The 20943-nt window shown below is 46.7% G+C and overlaps 1 protein-coding gene across 3 annotated transcripts in view; it reads left to right on the top strand.

Moving 5' to 3' along the window:
• Nucleotides 1-19471, top strand: part of DESI2 (desumoylating isopeptidase 2) — a 45709-nt gene extending 26238 nt beyond the window's left edge. For 2 of the 3 annotated variants that reach the window (XM_078440995.2, XM_078440996.2), the window contains exons 2-5: nt 5224-5296; nt 7870-7963; nt 9619-9760; nt 17847-19471. In XM_078440995.2, the coding sequence (XP_078297121.2) occupies nt 5224-5296; nt 7870-7963; nt 9619-9760; nt 17847-18080 (543 nt within the window). In that variant the 3' untranslated portion in view covers nt 18081-19471. The remainder of the gene's footprint in view (nt 1-5223; nt 5297-7869; nt 7964-9618; nt 9761-17846) is intronic. The other variant, XM_078440997.2, reaches the window with a different exon arrangement.
• Nucleotides 19472-20943: the final 1472 nt, after the last annotated feature.

The raw sequence follows: 20943 nt of genomic DNA, 5'->3' as shown, positions 1-20943 counted from the left end.
AATATCCCGTAGTCCAGGCTTACTGCTTTTTTTCCTTATGGAAGCATACGATATGTTAAACATATCTTGACAAAACCAGCAAAGAAAATGTTGTGGCCTTTCTATTTTGTCACATCAGGAGGCACGTAACATCAGTGTGTCCAGCTGTTGGTGATTCTGTTTAATCACCCACATAAGATATTCACCATATTTTTTTTCATATTGTCAAAGGTGTCTTTCTTTTTCTTATAATTTAGAGAAATGTGGGGTACGATACTTTGAGACCCGGTAAACATTGTTCTCCACCAACCTCCTCCTTTTTCTCCAAAATCAGGAAGAAAACAAGGATGCCCACTCTCCCCACTTTTATTCAGCATATAACTGGAATTAGGCAAGAAAAATAAAAGGCATACACAAATTGGAAAGAAAGAAGTAAAACGGCCGCTATTACGGATGACGTGATACCATATATAGAAATTGTTAGGACTAATAAAAAACTCAGGTTGTGGGATACAAAATTAATATGTAGGGGCGCCTGGGTGGCGCAGTCGGTTAAGCGTCCGACTTCAGCCAGGTCACGATCTCGCGGTCTGTGAGTTCGAGCCCCGCGTCAGGCTCTGGGCTGATGGCTCGGAGCCTGGAGCCTGTTTCCGATTCTGTGTCTCCCTCTCTCTCTGCCCCTCCCCCGTTCATGCTCTGTCTCTCTCTGTCCCAAAAATAAATAAAAAACGTTGAAAAAAAAAAATTTTTAAAAAAAAAAAAATTAATATGTAAAAATCAGTTGTGTTTCTGTATACTAGTAACAGACTTGTCAGAAAGCAAAATCAAGAAAACGTCCCATTTACAGTTGAATCAAAAAGAGTAAAATACCTAGGAATAAATTTAGTCAAAGAGGTGAAAGACCTATATACTGAAAACTATAATACATTCATGAAAAAAAATGGAGACAAGTAAAAAGCAAAGATATTTCGTCCTCAAGGACTGAAAAAATTAATAGTGTTAAGATGTCCATGCTATCCAAAGCAATCTACAGATTCCGTGCAGTCCCTGTTAAAATTCCAGTGGCATTGTCCACAGAACTAGAAATAATTCTAAACAGATTTTAGACCTGAGTAACCAATTTTGACAAAGAAGAACAAAGCTGGGGCTATCACACTCCCTGATTTCAAATATTACAAAGCTCTAGTAATCAAAACAGTATGATATTGGCATAAAAACAGATACATCAGTAGAAAGGTAGAGAGCATGGAAATAAACCCGTGCATTTTTTGGTCAGTTGATTTACCACAAAGGAGGCAAGAATAGAGTATAGGGAAAGGGCAGTGTCTTTAATAAATGGTGCTGGGAAAACCAGACAGCTCCATGCAGAAGGATGAAGCTGCGCACTGTTTTACACCATAGACAAAATCAGTTCAAAATGGATTAAAGGCTTGAATGTAAAACCTAAAATTATGAAACTCCTAGAAGACCTAGGCGGTGATAAGCTCTTTGATACTGGTCTTAGCAATGTTTTTTTTGGATCTGACTCCAAAGGCAAGGGCAACAAAAGCAAAAATAAACAAATGGAACTACATCAAACTAAAAAGCTTCTATGCAGTAAAGGAAATGATCAGCAACATGAAAAGGCAACCCGCTGAGTGGGCGAAATATATGTAAAGAACTGACAGAACCCAGTAGCAAAAAACAGTCTGATTAAAAAATGGGGAGATGATTTGAATAGATGTTTCTCCAAAGACGTACAGGTACATGAAAAGATGTTCAACATCACCAATCATCAGGGAAACACAAATCAAAACTACAATGAAATCTCACCTTACACCTGTCAGAATGGCTGTTACCTGACAAGGTATTTCTTCTGACAAGAAATAACAGAATATGGAGAAAAGGGATCCCTCCTGCATTATCGGTAGGATTGTAAATTAGTGCCACCACCATGGGAAATAGTATGTAGACTCCTCAATAAATTAAAACATGAGCAACTTTATAAGCCAGCAATTCCAGTACTCTGGGTATCTATCCAAAGAAAATGAAAACACTAATCCAAAAAGATACCGTGCATTCCTGTGTTCATTGCAGATTTATTTACGGTAACCAAGATGATGGAAGCAACCTAGTTGTCCATCTGTGAATGAACAGCTAAAGCAAATGTGGTTGATTGACTGAGAACTCAGCCATATGAGTAGTATAGCATGTAAATATTACTCAGCCATAAAAAAGAATGAAGTCTTACTATTTGCAGCACGGATGAACCTTGAGTGTATTAGAAGTGAAATAACGCAGATGCACGGAAAGAGACAAATACTGCCTGCTTTCACTTATGTGTGAAATATACAAAACAAAACAGAACAAAAACCCAGACCAAGGGAGAACAGGGTGGTGGTTGCCAGAGGGGAGGGTCTTTGGGAAAGGGAGGGCAAAATGGGTGAAGAGGAGTAAGGAGTGCATACTTCAAGTTATAAAATAAATAGCTCACTAGGATGTATTGTATGTCAATAACATTGTAAGGTGAAAGAGGAGAACCAGACTTATTAGGGGGACCATGTCACAGTGTGTGTAAATATCAAATCGCTGTGTTACACAGCTGAAACTGGTGTAACATTGTCAATTACACCTCAATAACTGTCTTCAAATGTTTAGGTAAAAATGAAAGTATCCCTTTATTTATTTTTTTTTTTAATTTTTTTTTTTTTCAACGTTTTTTTATTTTTATTTGTGGGACAGAGAGAGACAGAGCATGAACGGGGGAGGGACAGAGAGAGAGGGAGACACAGAATCGGAAACAGGCTCCAGGCTCTGAGCCATCAGCCCAGAGCCTGACGCGGGGCTCGAACTCACGGACCGTGAGATGTTGACCTGGCTGAAGTCGGACGCTTAACCGACTGCGCCACCCAGGCACCCCGAAAGTATCCCTTTATACTGCACCCCTGCCCCTGCTGTAGCTACGCCCCTTTCCCAAACTGTGAACAGAGATTGAACTGTATCCTTCAAACTTTCTTTTGCTGTAGTTGATGGCAGTTTTGTTGTATTTTTTCCATATTTAGCATGTAAACATGCACAAAGGGCATATTTATTTATTTTGCAAATAATGTGACCATGCCACAGATAACATATCGTGACTTGGTGTTTTACTTTATGTGTCTTTTTATGTCCCTTTGTACTGAGTTACCTCACTCTTAGGAGCTGTATGATAGTTTATACTACGGATTTACCGTAACTGATATTTATGTTGTCTCTAGGTTTTCAGTATTCTAGACAGCTGCAGTGAATATCCTGGAGTATGTCTCCGCATATGTTCAAGTATTTCTATAGAATAGATTTCCAAGAGGTAGAATGGTTAATTAACTGTCATTGATTCACACTTCTGCAGTAGCTTCCTTACACCCTTACCAACACCGGCAATATTTAGCAATATTTTTTATATTTGCCAATCTGATGGGTTAAGAAAAGAATGGTAGCTTACTGTTTTCATCAATATTTTTTTGTTTTCTAGTGAGAATGTTCATTCATGTTTGTTAGCCACTGATTTCTACTGTGATTTCTCACTTGTCCATGGGGGTTATTTTTTTAATGGAGCTTTCGTACACTGTATCCTTTGTGGTCTGAATTTCTGCTACCTAAACTCTGGAATTACGTAGATTTGATAAAGTCTTGAGAAATCCCTTCCTATATGTACCCTCACTGCTGTATCCAAAATCAAACGGATTCAGATGACGACGTTCCTGACTTGCTGTCAGAACTCAGGAACCAAAGAGAATCTTTTAGAGAGGAAGACGCAGCTCATTCTAATCTTTGCTATGGAGTGTTACGAATTTGTCCCCCTGTGTGTGGTTTATCTTTTGATGTCATTCATGCGGTTTTACCCAATAAAAAGTTGGAAATGTTTGTCAAACGTCTGTGGTTTTCCGGTGTAAGTTCTAAGGTTTTGCTTTTATCTAGGTCATCTTTTCTCAGTTAAGATTTTTTTCAATCTATTTTATTTTCTTCTCTATGGTTATTTTTAGGCACACTGGAATTCTTAGGTACATGAAGTATATCTTTATGCATAATGTATTTTGTCAACACATTTTTAATACTTCATCCTTTATCGTTAATCATAAACATCAACTTTATCATACACCAGATTCTTATGTACGCAAGGATCTTGTTCTAAAGCAGTTTAATGAATGTATCAATATCTAGATAAGAAAGTTCCTTATTCTTTTTCAAATATCCCTTGCTTATTATTACTGCTTCGTTTTTCTTCCGGGTACATTTTAGGACAAAATAAATCGATTTTGCCCATTTATGCTTCCTGCGGCAATGTATGTGAACGTGCGCTCCCCTGGGTCTGGGAGAAACTGGTTAGGGATCTGGAACCAAGGGTAAAACTTGAATAAACCCAGAAAAATTAAAGACAAATTATCCTCTAAACCTGGAAGAAATCTAATGGGTTTGTAACACTGTTAAGTGCCGCCTAAGTGTTTGTTTAATGAGCTCTTGACTCATCGACGCTTCTAGGTAGACCCCTTCCAGTCCTTGTGCTTCTCCGCGGTCACCCCCAGCATTCACATCACGATGCTGGTGCACTCCCTTCACTCTTCCAGACATTTCTCCCCATCCCCCTATACCTCATCCCACCCCCCCCACCCCACCCCCACTTTCTATCCGAGGAAATTTCATTGGTTCCTAAAAACCCAGTTCAGATACTGCCTTTTCTGGGAATGTTTTCTTCCTGCCGACGGTAAGAAGGTTGTGGGAGCCTTTGTGCCTCTTCTTATTTGTTCCTATATTATCATTATCCAGCTTCGGACTGAGCCAGGACAGAAATGCCATATGGGTGGTTTTCAAGTGTTTTTGAAAACTAGTAAGACATCTCCCGGTCTTCAGGGAGCTCACCAGAGAACAGAAGGAAAAGCTGAAGCTAGAAGAAAAATAGATGTGAAAGCATAAATTATATGTGATTTTTTTTTTTTTTTAAAGTCACAGGAGAGCTTTTATATCCGTTTGTCCCCCCAACCTGACCAGGTTTAGGTCTTATGGTTTTCGCTCTAAGCCTTTGCAAATGGAGGCATTCATAGTACCAACAGAGGCGCAGAGATTGGACCAATCCTTTATCGTGGCGTTTGGAGGCCAGAAGGAAAAATACTGAGAAATGGACTTAGAAAGACCTAGATATTCCGTGAAGGACTTAGGGGTCATAATTGCTATCGTGTGGCGCTGTGTTTTAAACGAACAGATATTCTGAATCTCTCCTTTTTTTCCTAGTACTGGATGAATGAATACACCTCGTCCATCGGAATTGGAGTTTTTCATTCAGGAATTGAAGTATACGGCAGAGGTACGTGTACCCACCGTGTGAACAGGCTTTCCGAAGACTGTTTTCTCTTAAAGCACTCGCAAAATCATCACTATAGGTCTTCCTCTTTTTTTGCAACTGCTTCCATACATTACTGCAGAAAGTTGAAGAAAATCTCCCCACATTTTGTACTGCAGTCTGGGAAAATGCCCAAGTTGAATGCATTTGAGGAGAAAGTACTCAAGTTCATGAACATAACGTTTGTTGAGTTATCTTTTCTCCCAGATACAGCGGCTTAAAAAGCAGTTGCTTCTTGGATTATTTCACCGCCACAGTTTTGCTCTGACAAATACCGGACGGAGTTCCTAAGAAGCCTTGTGCTTTGAAAAACCGTCATTCTGGTTGGGAGAGTATTGGTGCTAGAGTGTCATACTTGAAATACCAATTTCCTGAGGGAATTTCAGTATTAAATTTTGTTTTTGGAGACTTGCAAGTGTGTAGTTATAAGGTTGGAAAATATCACTGAGCAAATCCTGCCCTTGGTTCCATCTAGCTTTTTGCTCAAGAACGATGGCCTTTGTCATTAGCCCAAGCCCTTTTACTTAATTATGATAAATATGACAGGAGCCACTCAAACCAAGCAGCTTTGTTTTTAACAGCTTTTTCCTTTGTTCTAATTCCCGCTGCTGGTGCAGGATAATTTCCTGCAGGTCAAGCTGTAAGCGGTAATGATCTGCATAAGACGGACCACATTTCCAGTTTCGTTGGGGTTGTAAAAATACATTATTTTGAATCCTAAATTCACCCCGTAGCAGAAATGTCTGTCACGTGCTTCAGTCAGGCGGCCTTTGTGCGGGCCCTGAGAATATGCGTTGCAGTCCACCCAGAGTTCCCCGTGAAGACCGCATCCCTGCTGTAGCTGGTGCAAGGAAGAGGCTCCATTACCTACCTGGGTCGGTGTGGTGCTTCTCCTGTCCGTTTCTTACATTCCACACCAGCCGCTTCTGGGTGCAGCGTAGCGTATCACACGTTCGCTATAGAGATGTGCCATTTAAGCTCCATGTGAGTTGGAAGCCTGCACTGTCTGTCTGTCTCCCAGATAATCCCCAAAAGCAAGGAGGCTCTTGCCCAAAGAGTCAGCGGTCACTACGTGTTGTTGCGGGTGGCCTCGTCATCTGTGGGTTTGCGCCCTTGTTTGACTTGGCTTTTGCCAGAGTTGCGTGTTTCCCCTTTAACTGAATCTCTGGTGTTACAGTTTTCTAAGTGCTACCAAGTTGTGAACCGCTTGATCCCGTTGCTGTGAAGTAGAGAAAGACGTGTGGGCCTGTGGCACTTTCTCCATTTTCCAAGCAAGGAAACCAAAGCTCAGATCAGCTGGAAGTCAGATCAGATCAGCTGCTAATAGTTCTTAGAACTAGGACTTGAACCCAGGTGTTCTTACGTGCCAGTCATTATTCCGTTACCTGTCTAATCATTGCGCCCCTCCACCAAATGATTCAGGAGTCTTCAGAAACATGGTTCGGAACATGTTCGTATAAGTTTAGCAAAGCTAAGGTCAGATGTCTTCCTGAAAGTAAATGACGCTTCTTGAACAGATGAATAAATGGCTCTGTGACTTTCCTTAATGGACTTGAAGAAGTTAAAAATCTAAACATAATCTTTCCATATCCAACCTGATTATCGACAAGGTTTATTATAAAGTACTATCGTTAAGATAAGTTTTAATGTGTATTTCAGAACTGAATGCCAAACACTTTCTTATCCAGACCTTTGCTTTTTTTCTGGAAGGTCTGAATCAAAAGTAAACTTGGTATGTGCCTTGTTCTCACCCATGCTTTGTTCTAAGACCTTTCACGATTAGATTTAATAAATTCTAAGAGATGAGATTAATTTAAACATTTGTTTGTAATTTTTTAAGTAAGTCCACTAAGATTTGCCACTTAAATATCTAAATATCTCATACCAGAAATTTGAATTCCTTCCTTCTCCACTTCTGTTCTGGATGAGAGTTTATATCCCATGATCCTTCAGTACAAGTAGTTCCCGCAGAGCTGAAAGATCTTCCGTGAGAGTATGTGTGGAGAGGTGTATACGTTAACTCGGCAGCTTGCTTGTTTTCTTGAATGAGGGGGATTGAATTCAGTTTTCCAGGTTTGGTAATGTTTCATTATTCAAAGATAAACCAAGAGCCTTCAACCCATGAGCCATGAAAGCTCATTACTGTTAGTGAGTTTCTCCAGTAAAGTGTTGAGTTTGAAATTTGATGCCTTCAATTTGGAAAGTGGCAAAGTGCAGAACTGACCGCCCATGTCTTTTGGCACGACACATGGGCAGAGAGACCATGGTCACCTGCGATAGTCACCCTCCTCCTGCCAACGAGAGGGGACGAGTCAGGGTCACCTCTGAGTGTCTTTCGTTATCAGAATCAGGCCTTTTGTATCGACTGTTGTTACACGTAACAGCTAAACGAGACTGAGATATTTGTGAAAGCGTTGATAAATTGGAAAATATTTAGATGGTGTCGTTATTATCCTCATCATTTATTAAAGCTAATTCAGCATTCTGGTTAAGTTTTGTGTGATAAATACTAAAAATCATGAGTTTTCTCTTTTCAGAATTTGCTTATGGTGGCCATCCTTACCCCTTTTCTGGAATATTTGAAATTTCCCCAGGAAATGCTTCTGAACTAGGAGAAACATTTAAATTTAAGTAAGTAGGGAGGATAATTTTTATTACACTGTCTTAGGTGCCAAAGCTTGTTTTCAGGCCTATGGAAGTCACTCTGTAGACTAAAATCTAGGAAGTTAAAATGTTTCTTTAACGCTGTTTTAGTTGCTGACATTTATTTTAAAGTCGAACCTATCGGAGTTTGTGTAAAGATGAGAATCGGCCAGATGAAGTGCCTGAAATAACCTAGTCTTTTGCTTTTTTTCAGGACCCACGTGAGTTATTTTGTGTACTTTAGAAATGTTCTTACTTTAGTATGTAACTTGGATTCTGCCTTAGAAAACGTGTGTATGTGAGTGATAGCTTCCCCCTCAGACTCCCGTGCAGAGAGATGGAAGAAAGGGTCGCTGTGACCTACCTGACACTATTAGAAACCTCTTTACTCTCCTGGCGAGTGCAAGCACAGCATACAAAGATGTAGAATCGCTGTGTTGTACATCTGAAACTAACGTAACGTTGCGTGTCAACTGTACTCAAAACAAATTAAAATTTTTTTCATAAAATGCATGAAGAGAAAAAGAAATGGTAGGATTTTTTTTTTTTGTAATCTTTTCATTTTTCCCAATGAAAGGGATACTGTTGATACATTTGAAATACCCGAACAGTTGATTAGCTGAGAAGCTATTGTTAAGGTGCATGCAGTACGCCTGTCGAGAAACCAAAATACTCTGGACCTTACTGAGAATTTGAATGCTTAATGATCCAAATTTCCATTTCTTAGTTAAGGTTTGTATGTGAAGAGATACTTAGAACCTTAGTTTCAAGGAGCTCTAAAGAACCTTCTGGGCCTATAATCATTAACTTGCCAAGTGGAAAATAGCGAAATGAGGTTGTTAACATTGAAATTCAGGGTAGGGCTACTACCCATGTCGATCACTACCAAGTTCATGGTTCTCCCAGCCTGTCACTGATTTGCTCCAGTGCCGTCCTGAGTCTGTTCCTCAGGTGTCCCTTTTGGCAGGACTGCTAGATGAAAGGGTTTTCTAGGTATTTGTAGTTTTCTTGGATGCCTAATTTGTATCTGACTTAACTTCTGCTTTCTGTTGGATATCATGTCTGTCGCATTTCCAGGGTGGGGGTTGGGTGGAGGGTGTTTGGTTTTTAATTTGGGGGTTGGTTGGTTGGTTGGTTTTTACAATGCTGTAAAAAAAAAAAAAAAAAATGTAGTTGTTTGGTAGTTTGTGTCCCTGTGGCACAGAAGCCAATAACGTAAAAGACTATTTCTGAATGAGATTATGGCCAGCTCTTCACTGGCCAGTATAATTGAGCAGGAATATTTGCAGCACGATTTGGGTCTGCAGTAACCTGGCTGCTTCCACGGTGCTTGTAAAAATAACGGGACCGTGTGTTTTCAGTATATGACGCGCTGCTTCCTAAAGAAAATGACCAAGTTTGCATTGGTATGATTTAGAAGTAACAGACTTAAGAGTTTATGGCAGAAATGCAAAAGCTCAAGTAAAACAAAATGTAAAAGTATCTCATTTACCTTTTAGTCTTAGTGCATTAACTCCACTCTGTTAACCAGTCAGAATATCCCTGGAAATGAACAAGTCTTGAAACACGCTCTTTCTCCATACCTGAAACTTACACAACTGTGGTTTCTCTTTCTTTCTTTCTTTTCCTTTTTGTTCTTTAAGAGAAGCTGTAGTTTTAGGGAGCACGGACTTCCTGGAGGACGACATAGAGAAGATTGTGGAGGAGCTGGGCAAGGAGTACAAGGGCAACGCCTACCACCTGATGCACAAGAACTGCAACCACTTCTCCTCGGCGCTGTCGGAGGCAAGTGTCACCCTGCGGTCCTTCAGGCACACGCCCTCCGCTGTCACCCTGCCTCCTTCAGGCACAGAACCTCCGCTGGTGTGCCCACTGCACTGCTCTTTCCTTTGCTCGTTTCCTCCTTGTCTTCCCGAGTCTTCGTGTTGTGTAAAGTGTGGCATTCTGGTTCTTTGCCTCATCTGAGTGGCCTTTCTGAGGTCGGTGGCTTCCGAGTGGGCACCGCGTTAAACTGTGACCCCATTCACGACTTCGCCACAGGGAGGGTAAGCGCTGATAATCGTCCCTTCTTATCCTAATCTGTTCCCTTCCAACCTGAACTTCCTCTTTAAAGAAATTAATGCTGGGGCACCAGGGTGGCTCAGTTGGTTAAGCATCCAACTCTCTTTTTTTTTTTTTTTTTTTTAAGTTTATTTATTTTTGAGAGAGACAGCATGAGCGGGGAAGGAGCAGAGACGGAGAGGGAGACACAGAGTCTGAAGCAGGCTCCAGGCTCCGAGCTGTCAGCACAGAGCCCAGCATCGGGCTCGAACTCGGGAACGTTGAGATCATGACCTGAGCCGAAGTCGGACACTCAAACGACTGGGCCACCCAGGCGCCCCAAGCGTCCAACTCTTGATCTCAGCTCAGGTCACGGTCTCACGTTTGGTGAGTTCGAGCCCTGCGTTGAGCTCCGCATTGGGCTCTGCATTGACAGTGTGGAGCCTGCTTGGGATTCTCTCTCTGCCCTTTCTCCCCACCACCTCAACCCCCTTCACATGTGCCCTTGCTCTCTCTCACTCCCTCTCAAAATAAACTTAAAAAAAAAAAAAAAAAGTCTCCACTGCTAAAAAAATTAAAAAAGAAAGAAAGAAATTAAAGCCTGAACCACTTCTGCTACTTAGCCACAAGATTCTTCCTTTTCTATATTAGTTGCCAGTATGATTTTTCTCCCTGGCACTTAAAATTATTAACAAGCCGTCCATCTCTGCAGTCTTGAAATTTCGTTCTGCCAACAGAACACCCCACAGGCACTTACTTGCCTTCCCTGTTCTGGACTCCCAAGCCAGGAGACCTGAGAATTGTAGGACCTGAAAACAGAAACCAAAGGGAAGACATGAGACTATGAGATAAGGGCTGGAGAATCCGCTAGCCCTGAGACAGCTTCTCCGCTTGTTGACCTGTGGCGGCTGGTGGCAGGGCAGTGTCCCATCCTGCAGAAGCCGGAGGGTGTGAGGGACAGAACAAGCTGCCATCCCGGTGGTCCTCATCCCTTCCCGCGTGGCTCTGGACAGGCCCGGGCTTGCGTGCGGCCTGGAATGGGTCCCTGGGACCTGCAGCAGGTAGGACACAAGATTCACGTCGCTTCCACCCCTGCACGGCCGGCTGAGTCAGAATCTTCTCGCTAGTGATTGTGCCGACATGGGAGTTACAGAAGCACCCCCAGGCTCATGCGTACGCCAGTTCCACGGAGGCGACCCGGTTGTTCCCCAGGAATGAGGAAGGTTCAGGCCTCCTTGACCCCATCTGCCGGAGACGCGTTCAGGGATCCATCGAATGGGAGAATCGGCAGAGATCCTGGATGGCACCCAGTCCCGTGTCCTCGGTGTGCAGACGGGGCAGCTGCCGTCCGTTGTGAGTGGGAAAGTGGCCTGTGGAACTGGGAATGACAGATGCAGCCCCAGGACACCTGGCCGTTTTAGCCAGGCCGCTGACGTGAGGCAGGGACGTGTAGCCCGGGTGATGCCTGAGCTTCGTTCCCTCTCCGGGCAGGAAGAGAAGAGGGAAGCTCCCCAATTCCCCAAGTGGAGTTGTGGGTGAGCCCGAAATGCTGACCATTGGTTGCTGCCTCCTCCGAGTGGGAGGGGGCATGATGAAATCGTTCCTGGGGCCGGAGCAAGGTCAGAAGGGGGACAGGGGGGCCCTGCTACTGAGCCCCCACCCCCTCCCAGCTCGGCCCTCCCCCGACGGCTGGAACAACAAACTGTCTTCACTAAATTTACTGCTGGGGGTTTGAAGAAATTCCCAGTCAGGAAAGAAAAGGGGAATTTTTTAATGGCTTTGTATTTTGTGATTATACGATAGGAGTTGATGTAAAACGATTCGTGCTTATAATTGTATAGGGGATGCAGGGACCGTCTCGGGAATACTGGGAGAAAACGCCTTAGTGGACACAGCTCTCTCACTTCTTGCAGCCGCAGAGTGGGTGGATTTAAGTCTCAATTATTAAACGAACGCCTGTCTCCACAACTGGGATTTTTTGTAGGGTTTTTGCCTCTCGCAGCCTCTAAAGGCAGACGACATACAGAGAGAGACAATTTCCAGATGAGCTTCGGGGTTTTAAAACGCGGTTTTTAGATACTGATTAGCCCTTATACTGTCAGTTATCTGAGGCAGGGAGGTGAGGATTTTCCAGCCGGACGTGTATATTTGTCAGCTGGTCTTGAAAGGGGCCTTGGAAAACCTCAGTTGCTTAACCTTAGAAATGTGGCTCCCTAGCTGTGCACCGTGTTCACTCACTCATTACTGTCCTGGCCTTTTCTCGAAATCCTGAAATCACAATCCCGATTGCCTGCACCGAACTGTCGGCCGAAACCCGCCCTTGTCTGCTCCACGCCGGGCCAGACTGAAAGCAGGTGCGGGCCCGGGAACCGGCCTCCTCCTTGGGGACCCTTGCGGGTCGGGACCCCCGTCCGCGGAGCCCCCCGCCACAAGTGTCATGGACGTTGACCGCTCCGTCCAGGTGGCATGCAGGTGTGCCCGGGGAGGGGCTCGTTCCCCAGCAGGGCCCCCTGCGCCCAGCCGCTCGGCCCCGTGTCGCTAACCAGGGATTCTTGCCAAAACCCGCAAGTGGGGGAGAGCGGGGCCCCTCGGCTGCTGCAGTGGTGGCGTCAGGGGGGCAGCCAGACCACCTTCCCCCCACTCCCCCTGCGCTCCTTAGTGAGGCAGAGCCGTCACCAAATGCAGCAGCCACAGAATTGGAGTGTTCCTCCCTAGGCCATTCACAGGCTAAACGGTCAGGGAGAAGAGGGGTGACCTGTAAACCCCTTGTGAAATCTTCTGCAAACTCAGGATTTCATCCTGACCAGTGCCTGATAACGATGTGTCCATCTAGTTTAAGTCACATAAAAATATTTTCCAGTGACAGCTTCTGTTCTCGCATATGTCCTTTCCAGACCAAAAAAAAAAAAAGTCCAGATGAAAGTAAAGGATAATTTTTAAAGCGTAAAGTTAGGATTGCCAAACGGCGCACACTGATTTCGTGACCGCGAAAACCAAAATCCTGGCACCTGGGGAGGCGTGCGGGCGGGGAGGCGGCCTTCATGACCTGTTTCTCGATGCTGCTCCTCCCCTCGTCCTAAAGACCAGCCATTGCGTCTTGCCTTTCTGAGCTGCTGCGAGCACCTTGGACTCCGCCAGGCTGCTCACCTGCGAGCCAGCGACAGTGCTGACACAGCAGAGAGGCTGTTCCCGCACCTGCCGCACAGAGTGGAGGCCGATAACCTGGTCTCGAGGATGGACAGAACTGTTTGGGTCTGTCTGTGGGCAGACCCTCCAAGATTCGACTGATCTTTCAGGCCAGATCGGAAGCCCTGTCAGTGCGTTTGGGCAGCGGTAACAGGGCAGCACAGGCCCGGTGGCTAAGAGACAACAGACCGTTCTTTCTCATGTCCAGGATCCAGACGCTGGCAGATGCAGCCTTCTAGTGAGGTCCTAGGCCGCTTCTTGCCTTGGCCTCAGGTTGCAGGAGGAGTGAGGGGCTCTCAGATCCCTGGTAAGGGCACCAATCCTATTTGTGAGGCCTGGGCCCTCATGACCCGCCCACCTCCCAGGCTCCCCACTTCCACCAGCAGTCAAGTTCGAGGTTAGGATTTCAGCTTACCGGCTTTGGGGGGACAAAAATCCTCATCCTCGAGCGAGTCCCACGGTGTTCACTGCCAGTGAGGAAGCACGCTGGGGGCCTTGTAACCGGTGCTGCCTGACCCATGCGTGCCCTGCTTGGGGGCCCTCACGCCGTAAACCTCCCGTTCTGGGGGTGTCACGTGTGCCCTCTGGGATCGGTTCTTGTGTGGGTGCCCTCTCGTGACCCCACCTCGGGCCGGGTGAAGAGGGTTCCCACCAAAACTCAGGTGGAAGCCACTCGGCTTTCTAAAGTCAGCCTTTACGGGTTTGCTTTAGTGGGGTTTGCTCTAACTGGCTAGGTCCAGGAGCCCTAAAAGGTGTGACTGAAATCAAAACTCCAGGTTGGCCTCACCCTGCTGTGTAGGGTCCTTTGGTAATATTTGCTGCAACAGCTTGGCTAAGTTTGGGGAGGGGGGGGTGTAGAAAAAGTTAAAACGGGTCAGAGGCTGCTGTCCCTATGAAAGACTGGGGCCTTGGATGGCATCTGAGAACTTGACTTTCGGAAGGGCCGCCAACAGTCGCAAGATGGAAGGGCAGCTCACCAGGCCTGACCTTGTGTGCATAGCGTGATTCCTGCAAGACACCTGCTCCCATTCCAGGGAACCCCAAATCTTGGCACATGCTGAGAAGCAGGTGCCTACACGAACAGGCACAAATAAAACCTTGGATGCTGGGTGTCCAGTGAGTTTCCCTGGTGGACATTTCACATGTGTTGTCCCCCCTCCTTGCAGGGGGGACCTGAGTGTATCCTGTGTGACTCCATGGGGTGAGGCCCTTTGACAGCTTGTGCGTGGTTTCCTCTGCACTTTTCGTCCATTTCCCTGTAGTAAATGAGAGCTGCGACTGCAGCTGTGTACCCAGTCCCGTGGGTTTCTTGGCAAATCACGGTCTAACCAGGAGCTGGTCTGGGGGACCGCTGACACAGCTCACTTCTCCAAAAGTAATCAAGAGGTTTTTTTGTGTAGTTTTGTTTAAGTGTCATGAATTTCCTCTCCTCCCAGATTTAAAAATACTTGACTTCATGAGAAAAATCTCAAACAGCCTAACCTTCCACCAAAAGAATTAGAAAAGAACAAACAGAGCCCAAAGTTAGTAGAAGGAAGGAAGTACTCAAGATCAGAGGAGAAATGAATAGAGACTAAAAAGACAGTGGTAAAGATCAGTGAAACTAAGAGCTGGTTCTTTGAAAAAGATCAGCAAAATTGACAAGCCTTCAGCCAAACTCACCAAGGAAAAAAGAGACAGGGTTCAAATAAATCAAAAGTGAAAGAGAAATCGCAGCCGACACCACAGAAATACGAAGGAGCGTTAGAGACTTTGGCGAACAATTCTGTCCATAGATTGGACAACCAAGGAGAAGCAGACGTTCCTAGAAACATACAGTCTCCCGAGACTGTATTGTAAGTAGAAAATCTGACCAATTTACTAGGGAGGTTAAATCCAGCAAACAGTAGTCCACGACCAGACGGCTTGACTGGTGACTAACACGCAAAGGTGTAATACCTAACCTCAAACTTTTCCAAAAATGAAGGAGATGAGTACACTTCCAAACAAATTCTGCGAGGCCAACTTCACCCCGATACCAAAACCAGACCAGGACGCTACAAAAAAAAAATCACAGGCCAGTATCCCTGATGAACAAAGATGGAAAAATCCTCTACAAAACATTAGCAAACCAAATTCAGCAATACATCGAAAGGATTCTATACCGTGATCGAGTGGGATTTATCCCAGGGGTGCAGGGTGGTTCCACAGTCGCGAACCAATCAGTGCGATATACCACATGAAGAAAATGAGAAAAAAGAATCATACGGTCATCTCAGTAGCTGCAGAAAGGCATTTGACAGTATTCGGCATCCACTGATAAAACTCTCAACGAAGTGGGTGTAGAGGGGACGTACGTCAGCATAATGAAGGTCGTACAGGACAAGCCCACAGCTCGCGTCATACTCAGTGGGGAAAAGATGAGGAACAAGACCGGGATGGCCACTCGTGCCGTTACCAACAGTGCTGTGATGAATATCCCCTTACGTACATCTCTCCGTATTTTGCCAACGTGTCTCTGGGGTAGATCTCTAGCAGGGGACTCACTGCTTGAAGCTTAAATGCAAAAGTAATTTTGCTACATAAACCACTACCCACAGTAAGAAATATGTTTTACACCATGACCCAGTCTAAACACACATGTACACGTAACACGTTAAAACAAGCGTCACAATTACCCCACCTCTCTACAGTCTGATGCTGAATGACTCACTGGTGGGTCTGGACTCAAAGTTTACAGACGCTGGCTTGGTAGAGGACCAGCACACTTCTGAGAGGGCCGGGCGGGAGATCTTTTAGGCTGTAGGACTGGTCACGGACGGCACTCTGCCGTGGAGAACTCAGCTCCCGGGCACGGCTGCTACAACTTCACCTACGAAATCAGGAGGCTGTAGTTTACTGTCCTCTGTTTTAGCCTGATCAGGGCGCGCGTACACGCGCACGTGCGCACACACACACACACACACACACACACACACACCCCCCCCCGGGTTGGGATAAAGTCAGCCTCCCAGGAAGCACATGGACGTGGGAAGAAGGGAGGGTGCCTGCTGAGTAAAACCAGGACTTTGGAAGCAGGATGAAGGAAGTGGCTGTTGACGAGTCAGCGGTGGCTGTACGTTAACTTAAATATCCCTCATCGCCTCTTCTGTGGTCAGCCTTCAGGTATGCAGATACCTGAACGTGCTGTGGGTATAAAATACATGAAATGTTCCCCTGTGTTTCTTAGCACAGAGGGACGGGCATGGCGTTGTGTAAGGTCCATTGCTCGGCTTTCCTCCAGGTGTAGTTTATGGACATATTCAAGTATTCTTAAGTACTCTCTACCTCTCTGTGCTGCCGGGCCAGCTGATCGGATTTGGTCAAAATATGCCATCTTCCCTCGAGTGAGGCCATCTCACTTGTTAAGACAGAGACTTCGTATTAAAGGAAATGTAACTTGTCTTGTAAGGCTAATCCCTTTAGGAAGGAAAGCTACATGGTTGCTTAATTGCAAGTACCAGTTTACTTAAATTTTAGCTAATTTGGGAGCATAAGATATTTTGAAACCTTTTTTCAAGGTCATCAATTCAGATATGATGTCAGGATCATGATTTTTGACATGACTGGAGGCAGGACTGCTAAGGGGACAATGAAGCAGGGACACAGTAAGCCAGCCCCGTGTTGTCTGCAGACGGGAAGGAGTGTGATAAAGAGTGAGGTCCGCGGTGTCCGGGTGGCTCAGTTGGTTAAGTGTTGTACTCTTGGTTTTGGCTCAAGTCATGGTCTTGTGGTTCATGAGTTTGAGCCCTGCATCGGGCTCCATGCTAACTGTGGAGCCCGCCTGTGATTCTCTCTCTGTCTCTGTCTCTCTCTCTGCCCCTCCCCTGCTTGTGCTCTCTGTCTCTCTGTCTCTCTCTCTCTCTCAAAAATAAACTTTAAAAAAAAAATTAAAAAAGTGAAGTTAGTTGTGGAAGACCCGATTCTTACTGTTTGAGATTGGCGAGGGTGTGGGTTATGGCCCAGAGTCCTCTAAGGACAGGGTAGGGATGGGGAGTGGGCAGAGAGCCGCTGCAGACCCTCAGCTGGGAGGGAATCCCCCCGGCCCCATGCCTGCACCCCACAGCCCTAGCAGAATCTGCGGATGAAAGCTCAGCCGGGCCTTCCAGCCCGGTTCTGACCGCAGAGACGCAAAGCCGGGTCTGCATCCGTGGAGACGTTTCTTGACCAACACGAGAAGTAACAGGGTAGAACGCGGGCCCGGACAAATGGGGTGGCGGAGACTGGACGGAAGTAGGAAGGAATCTGTGAAAGGGGACAACTGACGGCGGGGAGGATACCCAAGACCGGCCGCTCTGACCGTCTGGAGCGTGTTACTCTGGTCCCTGTGTCAGCAAGGCTTCCCTGCTGTGTTGTTTGGAGCACTTGACATGGAGTCTCAAAGCAGTTGCAGGGAGCCAGACGGAATTAGCTTGATGCTGTAGGTGTAGAAAGTGAGCCACTTGACAAGCCTCCGGAGGTGGCGGCTGCCTGTCATCCCAGCCTATGTGCTTCCCCGCACCCCGCCTGCCCGTCCCCTGGCACCGGACCGGGGACCCTCAGCCCGCACCCTGCCTGCCCGTCCCCCGGCACCGGACCGGGGACCCTCACCTCGCTCACCTGACACCGCCCCCTCTCTCCTCCGTAGATTCTTTGCGGGAAGGAGATTCCTCGCTGGATCAATCGTCTGGCCTACTTCAGCTCCTGCATCCCCTTCCTCCAGAGCTGCCTCCCCAAGGAGTGGCTCACCCCCGCGGCCCTGCAGTCCAGCGTCAGCCAGGAGCTGCAGGAGGAACTGGAGGAGGCCGAGGATGCGGCCGCGGCCGCCTCCGTGGCCGGCCCCTCGGCGGGCTCCAGACCTGGGCGCCACACCAAACTATAAAAGGTCTCCCAAGTCTCACCCTCAGAACTGTCTCCGACCGGTGACTGTCCCCAGAGAAAAGTAAGAGAGTAAGAAGCGTCCTTTGGGTATTTTGTATGCAAAGATGGCTCTCCCCCAAATCCCAGTTTTTCAGCTCAGGATTATATTTGTAATCAAAAGAATCACTTGGCGCAGGAGGGAGAACTTTGTACGAAGCCACCCTCGGTTTTTTTTACCCACTTGTAAATTGGGGTTTACTTCTGTTTTCTACAAGCTCTGTTAAGTTATGTTTACAGTATTTTGTATCGCTGTTTACAAACCTTGCATGGACTCCTGCCACCGTGAAAGAAGACAGCCTTCACGTCTCGGGAACTTCGGTGGATCACCTTCCTACACTTGCGACAATTTCCAGAGCTACGGCGTCCGCAGTCGGCACACGAAGGGCGCTTGAGGGGCTCTGGCCACCACTACCTGCTCCAGAAGGGTCGTTTAGGTTCACGTGTGGTTCTGTTCGCGTTCGGGCACCGGGACGCTGAGGCCAAGGAGCTCCCGCAGCCCAAGGGCTCGGGGCCCGGGTCTTCGGGAAAGGCTCTGCCAGGCGGGGGCCTGCACCCCTGACACCTGTCCCCCCAGGCGGGCCGGCCCGTCCCATGATGCCTCTGATTCTGCCGTTAGGATGGTTTTCGTTCGAGGTAGTCTTGCTAGGAACCGAGGGGTATTTTTGCACACGTGTTGGGGGCTTCATCGATATTTTAATACGGACTGACCTCCCTGCACACGATTTCGCCGACGGGGCGGGAGTAGCAGCAGGAGTTGACATTCAACTGCTTTTGAACTATTCAGGCTGCCTTTTATACTAGACCTTGAAAACTGGAGCCTGAAGTAATGCCCTCCACAAAGTTCACGATTTGATATCCCGACACTTCGTGTACCAGACGGAGCGCGTCGGAGTTCTGTTGCTTCGTTCCGGGGGTAGTTTGACCTCAGAGTAGAAAAACCTAGTCTCATTGACCTCTCGTTGAAGGATGTTTGTGTGTCTTAAAACTCATCTTTTTCTGTTCTCCCAAGTGTGTGTCTCTTACGTGACCTCCTCCCACAAGGAAATTGTCACCACCGATAGATAAGTCCTTGTTAGCAAGGACTCTGTCTGCTCACATCTACTCCCAGTTTGACCCTTGGATGTAAGAGCCAAGTCACTACATGTCAGATTCAATTTTTCTGCCTTAAGAATGAATGTCCTACATTAGAATATTGGGTGAGCGCATAAATTATCCAAGGCAGTGACTTCAGCTTTATATATATTGTTAGTTTTAAAGTCACCTCCTTTTATTTAAACTCCTAGATCGGATTGTTTGCTATTTCTCTTTGTAAAGATACATATCTTTCAGTAAAGGACATTTTTAACTTTTCCATCAGCTGACTCATTCATTGTATCAACCTAAGCACACCCTGTTCGAGGGGAAAACGGAACCTTGGGTTATAAGCTGTGACCTGAGGCAGATGAAGCCACTTAACCTAATTTATGCTTTTGACTGTTCTGTTTCTGGAGAGGAAAGCCTTTACGGTTGTATTCTCAGTTCTTCAGGGGGTGCAGAGCACCTGTTTAAGAGATGTGACAGCAAGAAGAGACGAGCATCTGATCTTTGTGAGAAGTAGGCTTGGTCCGGGCCCGAGAACAAGATTCAGAACACGACACTGAGACTCGGGCAGGTGTCCTTGCTCTGAGGACAGTCCTGTCGCCGAAACCCGGGTTAGTGAAAGGCGTTGGATGCAGTTTGCTGGGGAGTGTTTTTAAAACACGTGGTGGAGGACCGTTTTCTCTAACCCATTCTGGCATACGCGAGCGAAGTCTGCTGCTCACGGCGGCAGTCAGTGAGACCCTGATGCATAGCCCAGAACCCCCATCTGTGGTCCCCAGAACCCAGCGCCTCAGCACACGTGATTTCATTGTCGTCATACTTCCTCTCCTCAGCATCCGGAGTTAGAAATAGCGTAAAGGGTCCTCAGAGAAATCCACGGCGGCCTGAGGCCCGTTGTCACGCTGGCAGCCAGCAGATACGGTTCTGGGCGTGAGATTGCCCACAGCCTAAATTGTACTCGAGGTTGAAAAATACAGAAATGTCTTCACTGTAGAAAATCTCATTTAAGTCCGTTCCAGGCTGCAGTTCAAAATTGAGACTGGACTTAATTAACTAGCATTTAACCAGCGTCTCCCTGCCCTTGGAGGAAAAGAATTGTGTTCTCGCAGTTGTGATCTCTGCTCAGAAAGACCCAGTCGTGAAGATACACGTGACGGGATGGAGTCAGAGACTCTGTCATCGTCACCGAGCGAAACGCGTTTCTCACAGTGGGTTGGACAGAAATAGAGTGTTGGAGGGTCAGGAACGGTGTTTTCAACGCCCTTGGGTGGGTTGGGGGGGGGTTCTGTCCACCCTGAGAAAGGGGCATCAGCTCTGGGACGTGGCCTCTGGCCTTGTAGGAGGCGGTGATGCCACAGTGATACCTGAAGCCCAGCCGGGGTTGCTCTGACCCACGGCTCTGGCACAGGCTCCCTTCACCAGCATTTATTTGCACAGAGCAGGGAACTCTGGTGTTAGCCAATCGATGGCACCGTGTGCACGAGGAGACAACACTACAGGCAGCTCGGGCCTCTGTTTCCATGGCTTCCCTCCATCACAAAACGGGTAGAAACACATTCACTGCTTCAGGGCTCTAACATGTGCGTCTTGTGGCTCGGTTTCTGCAAGATACTCCATACCTGTGACACCTGCTGTGTTTTCTTCGGGTTCTGTTCGGCAAGCTGGCCATACTGCCATCGCGTCCCGTTTTCCCTTCAGTGTGGTTTTAGGGCTCAGCTCAGTTGTTAGACTCGCATTGTCTCAGC

This window comes from Panthera onca, chromosome F1 (genome assembly GCF_046562875.1).
Source record: "Panthera onca isolate mPanOnc1 chromosome F1, mPanOnc1 haplotype 2, whole genome shotgun sequence".
Lineage (NCBI taxonomy): Eukaryota > Metazoa > Chordata > Mammalia > Carnivora > Felidae > Panthera > Panthera onca.
Note: the sequence above shows the minus strand (reverse complement) of the source record. Positions and strands in the feature narration are given on the sequence as shown.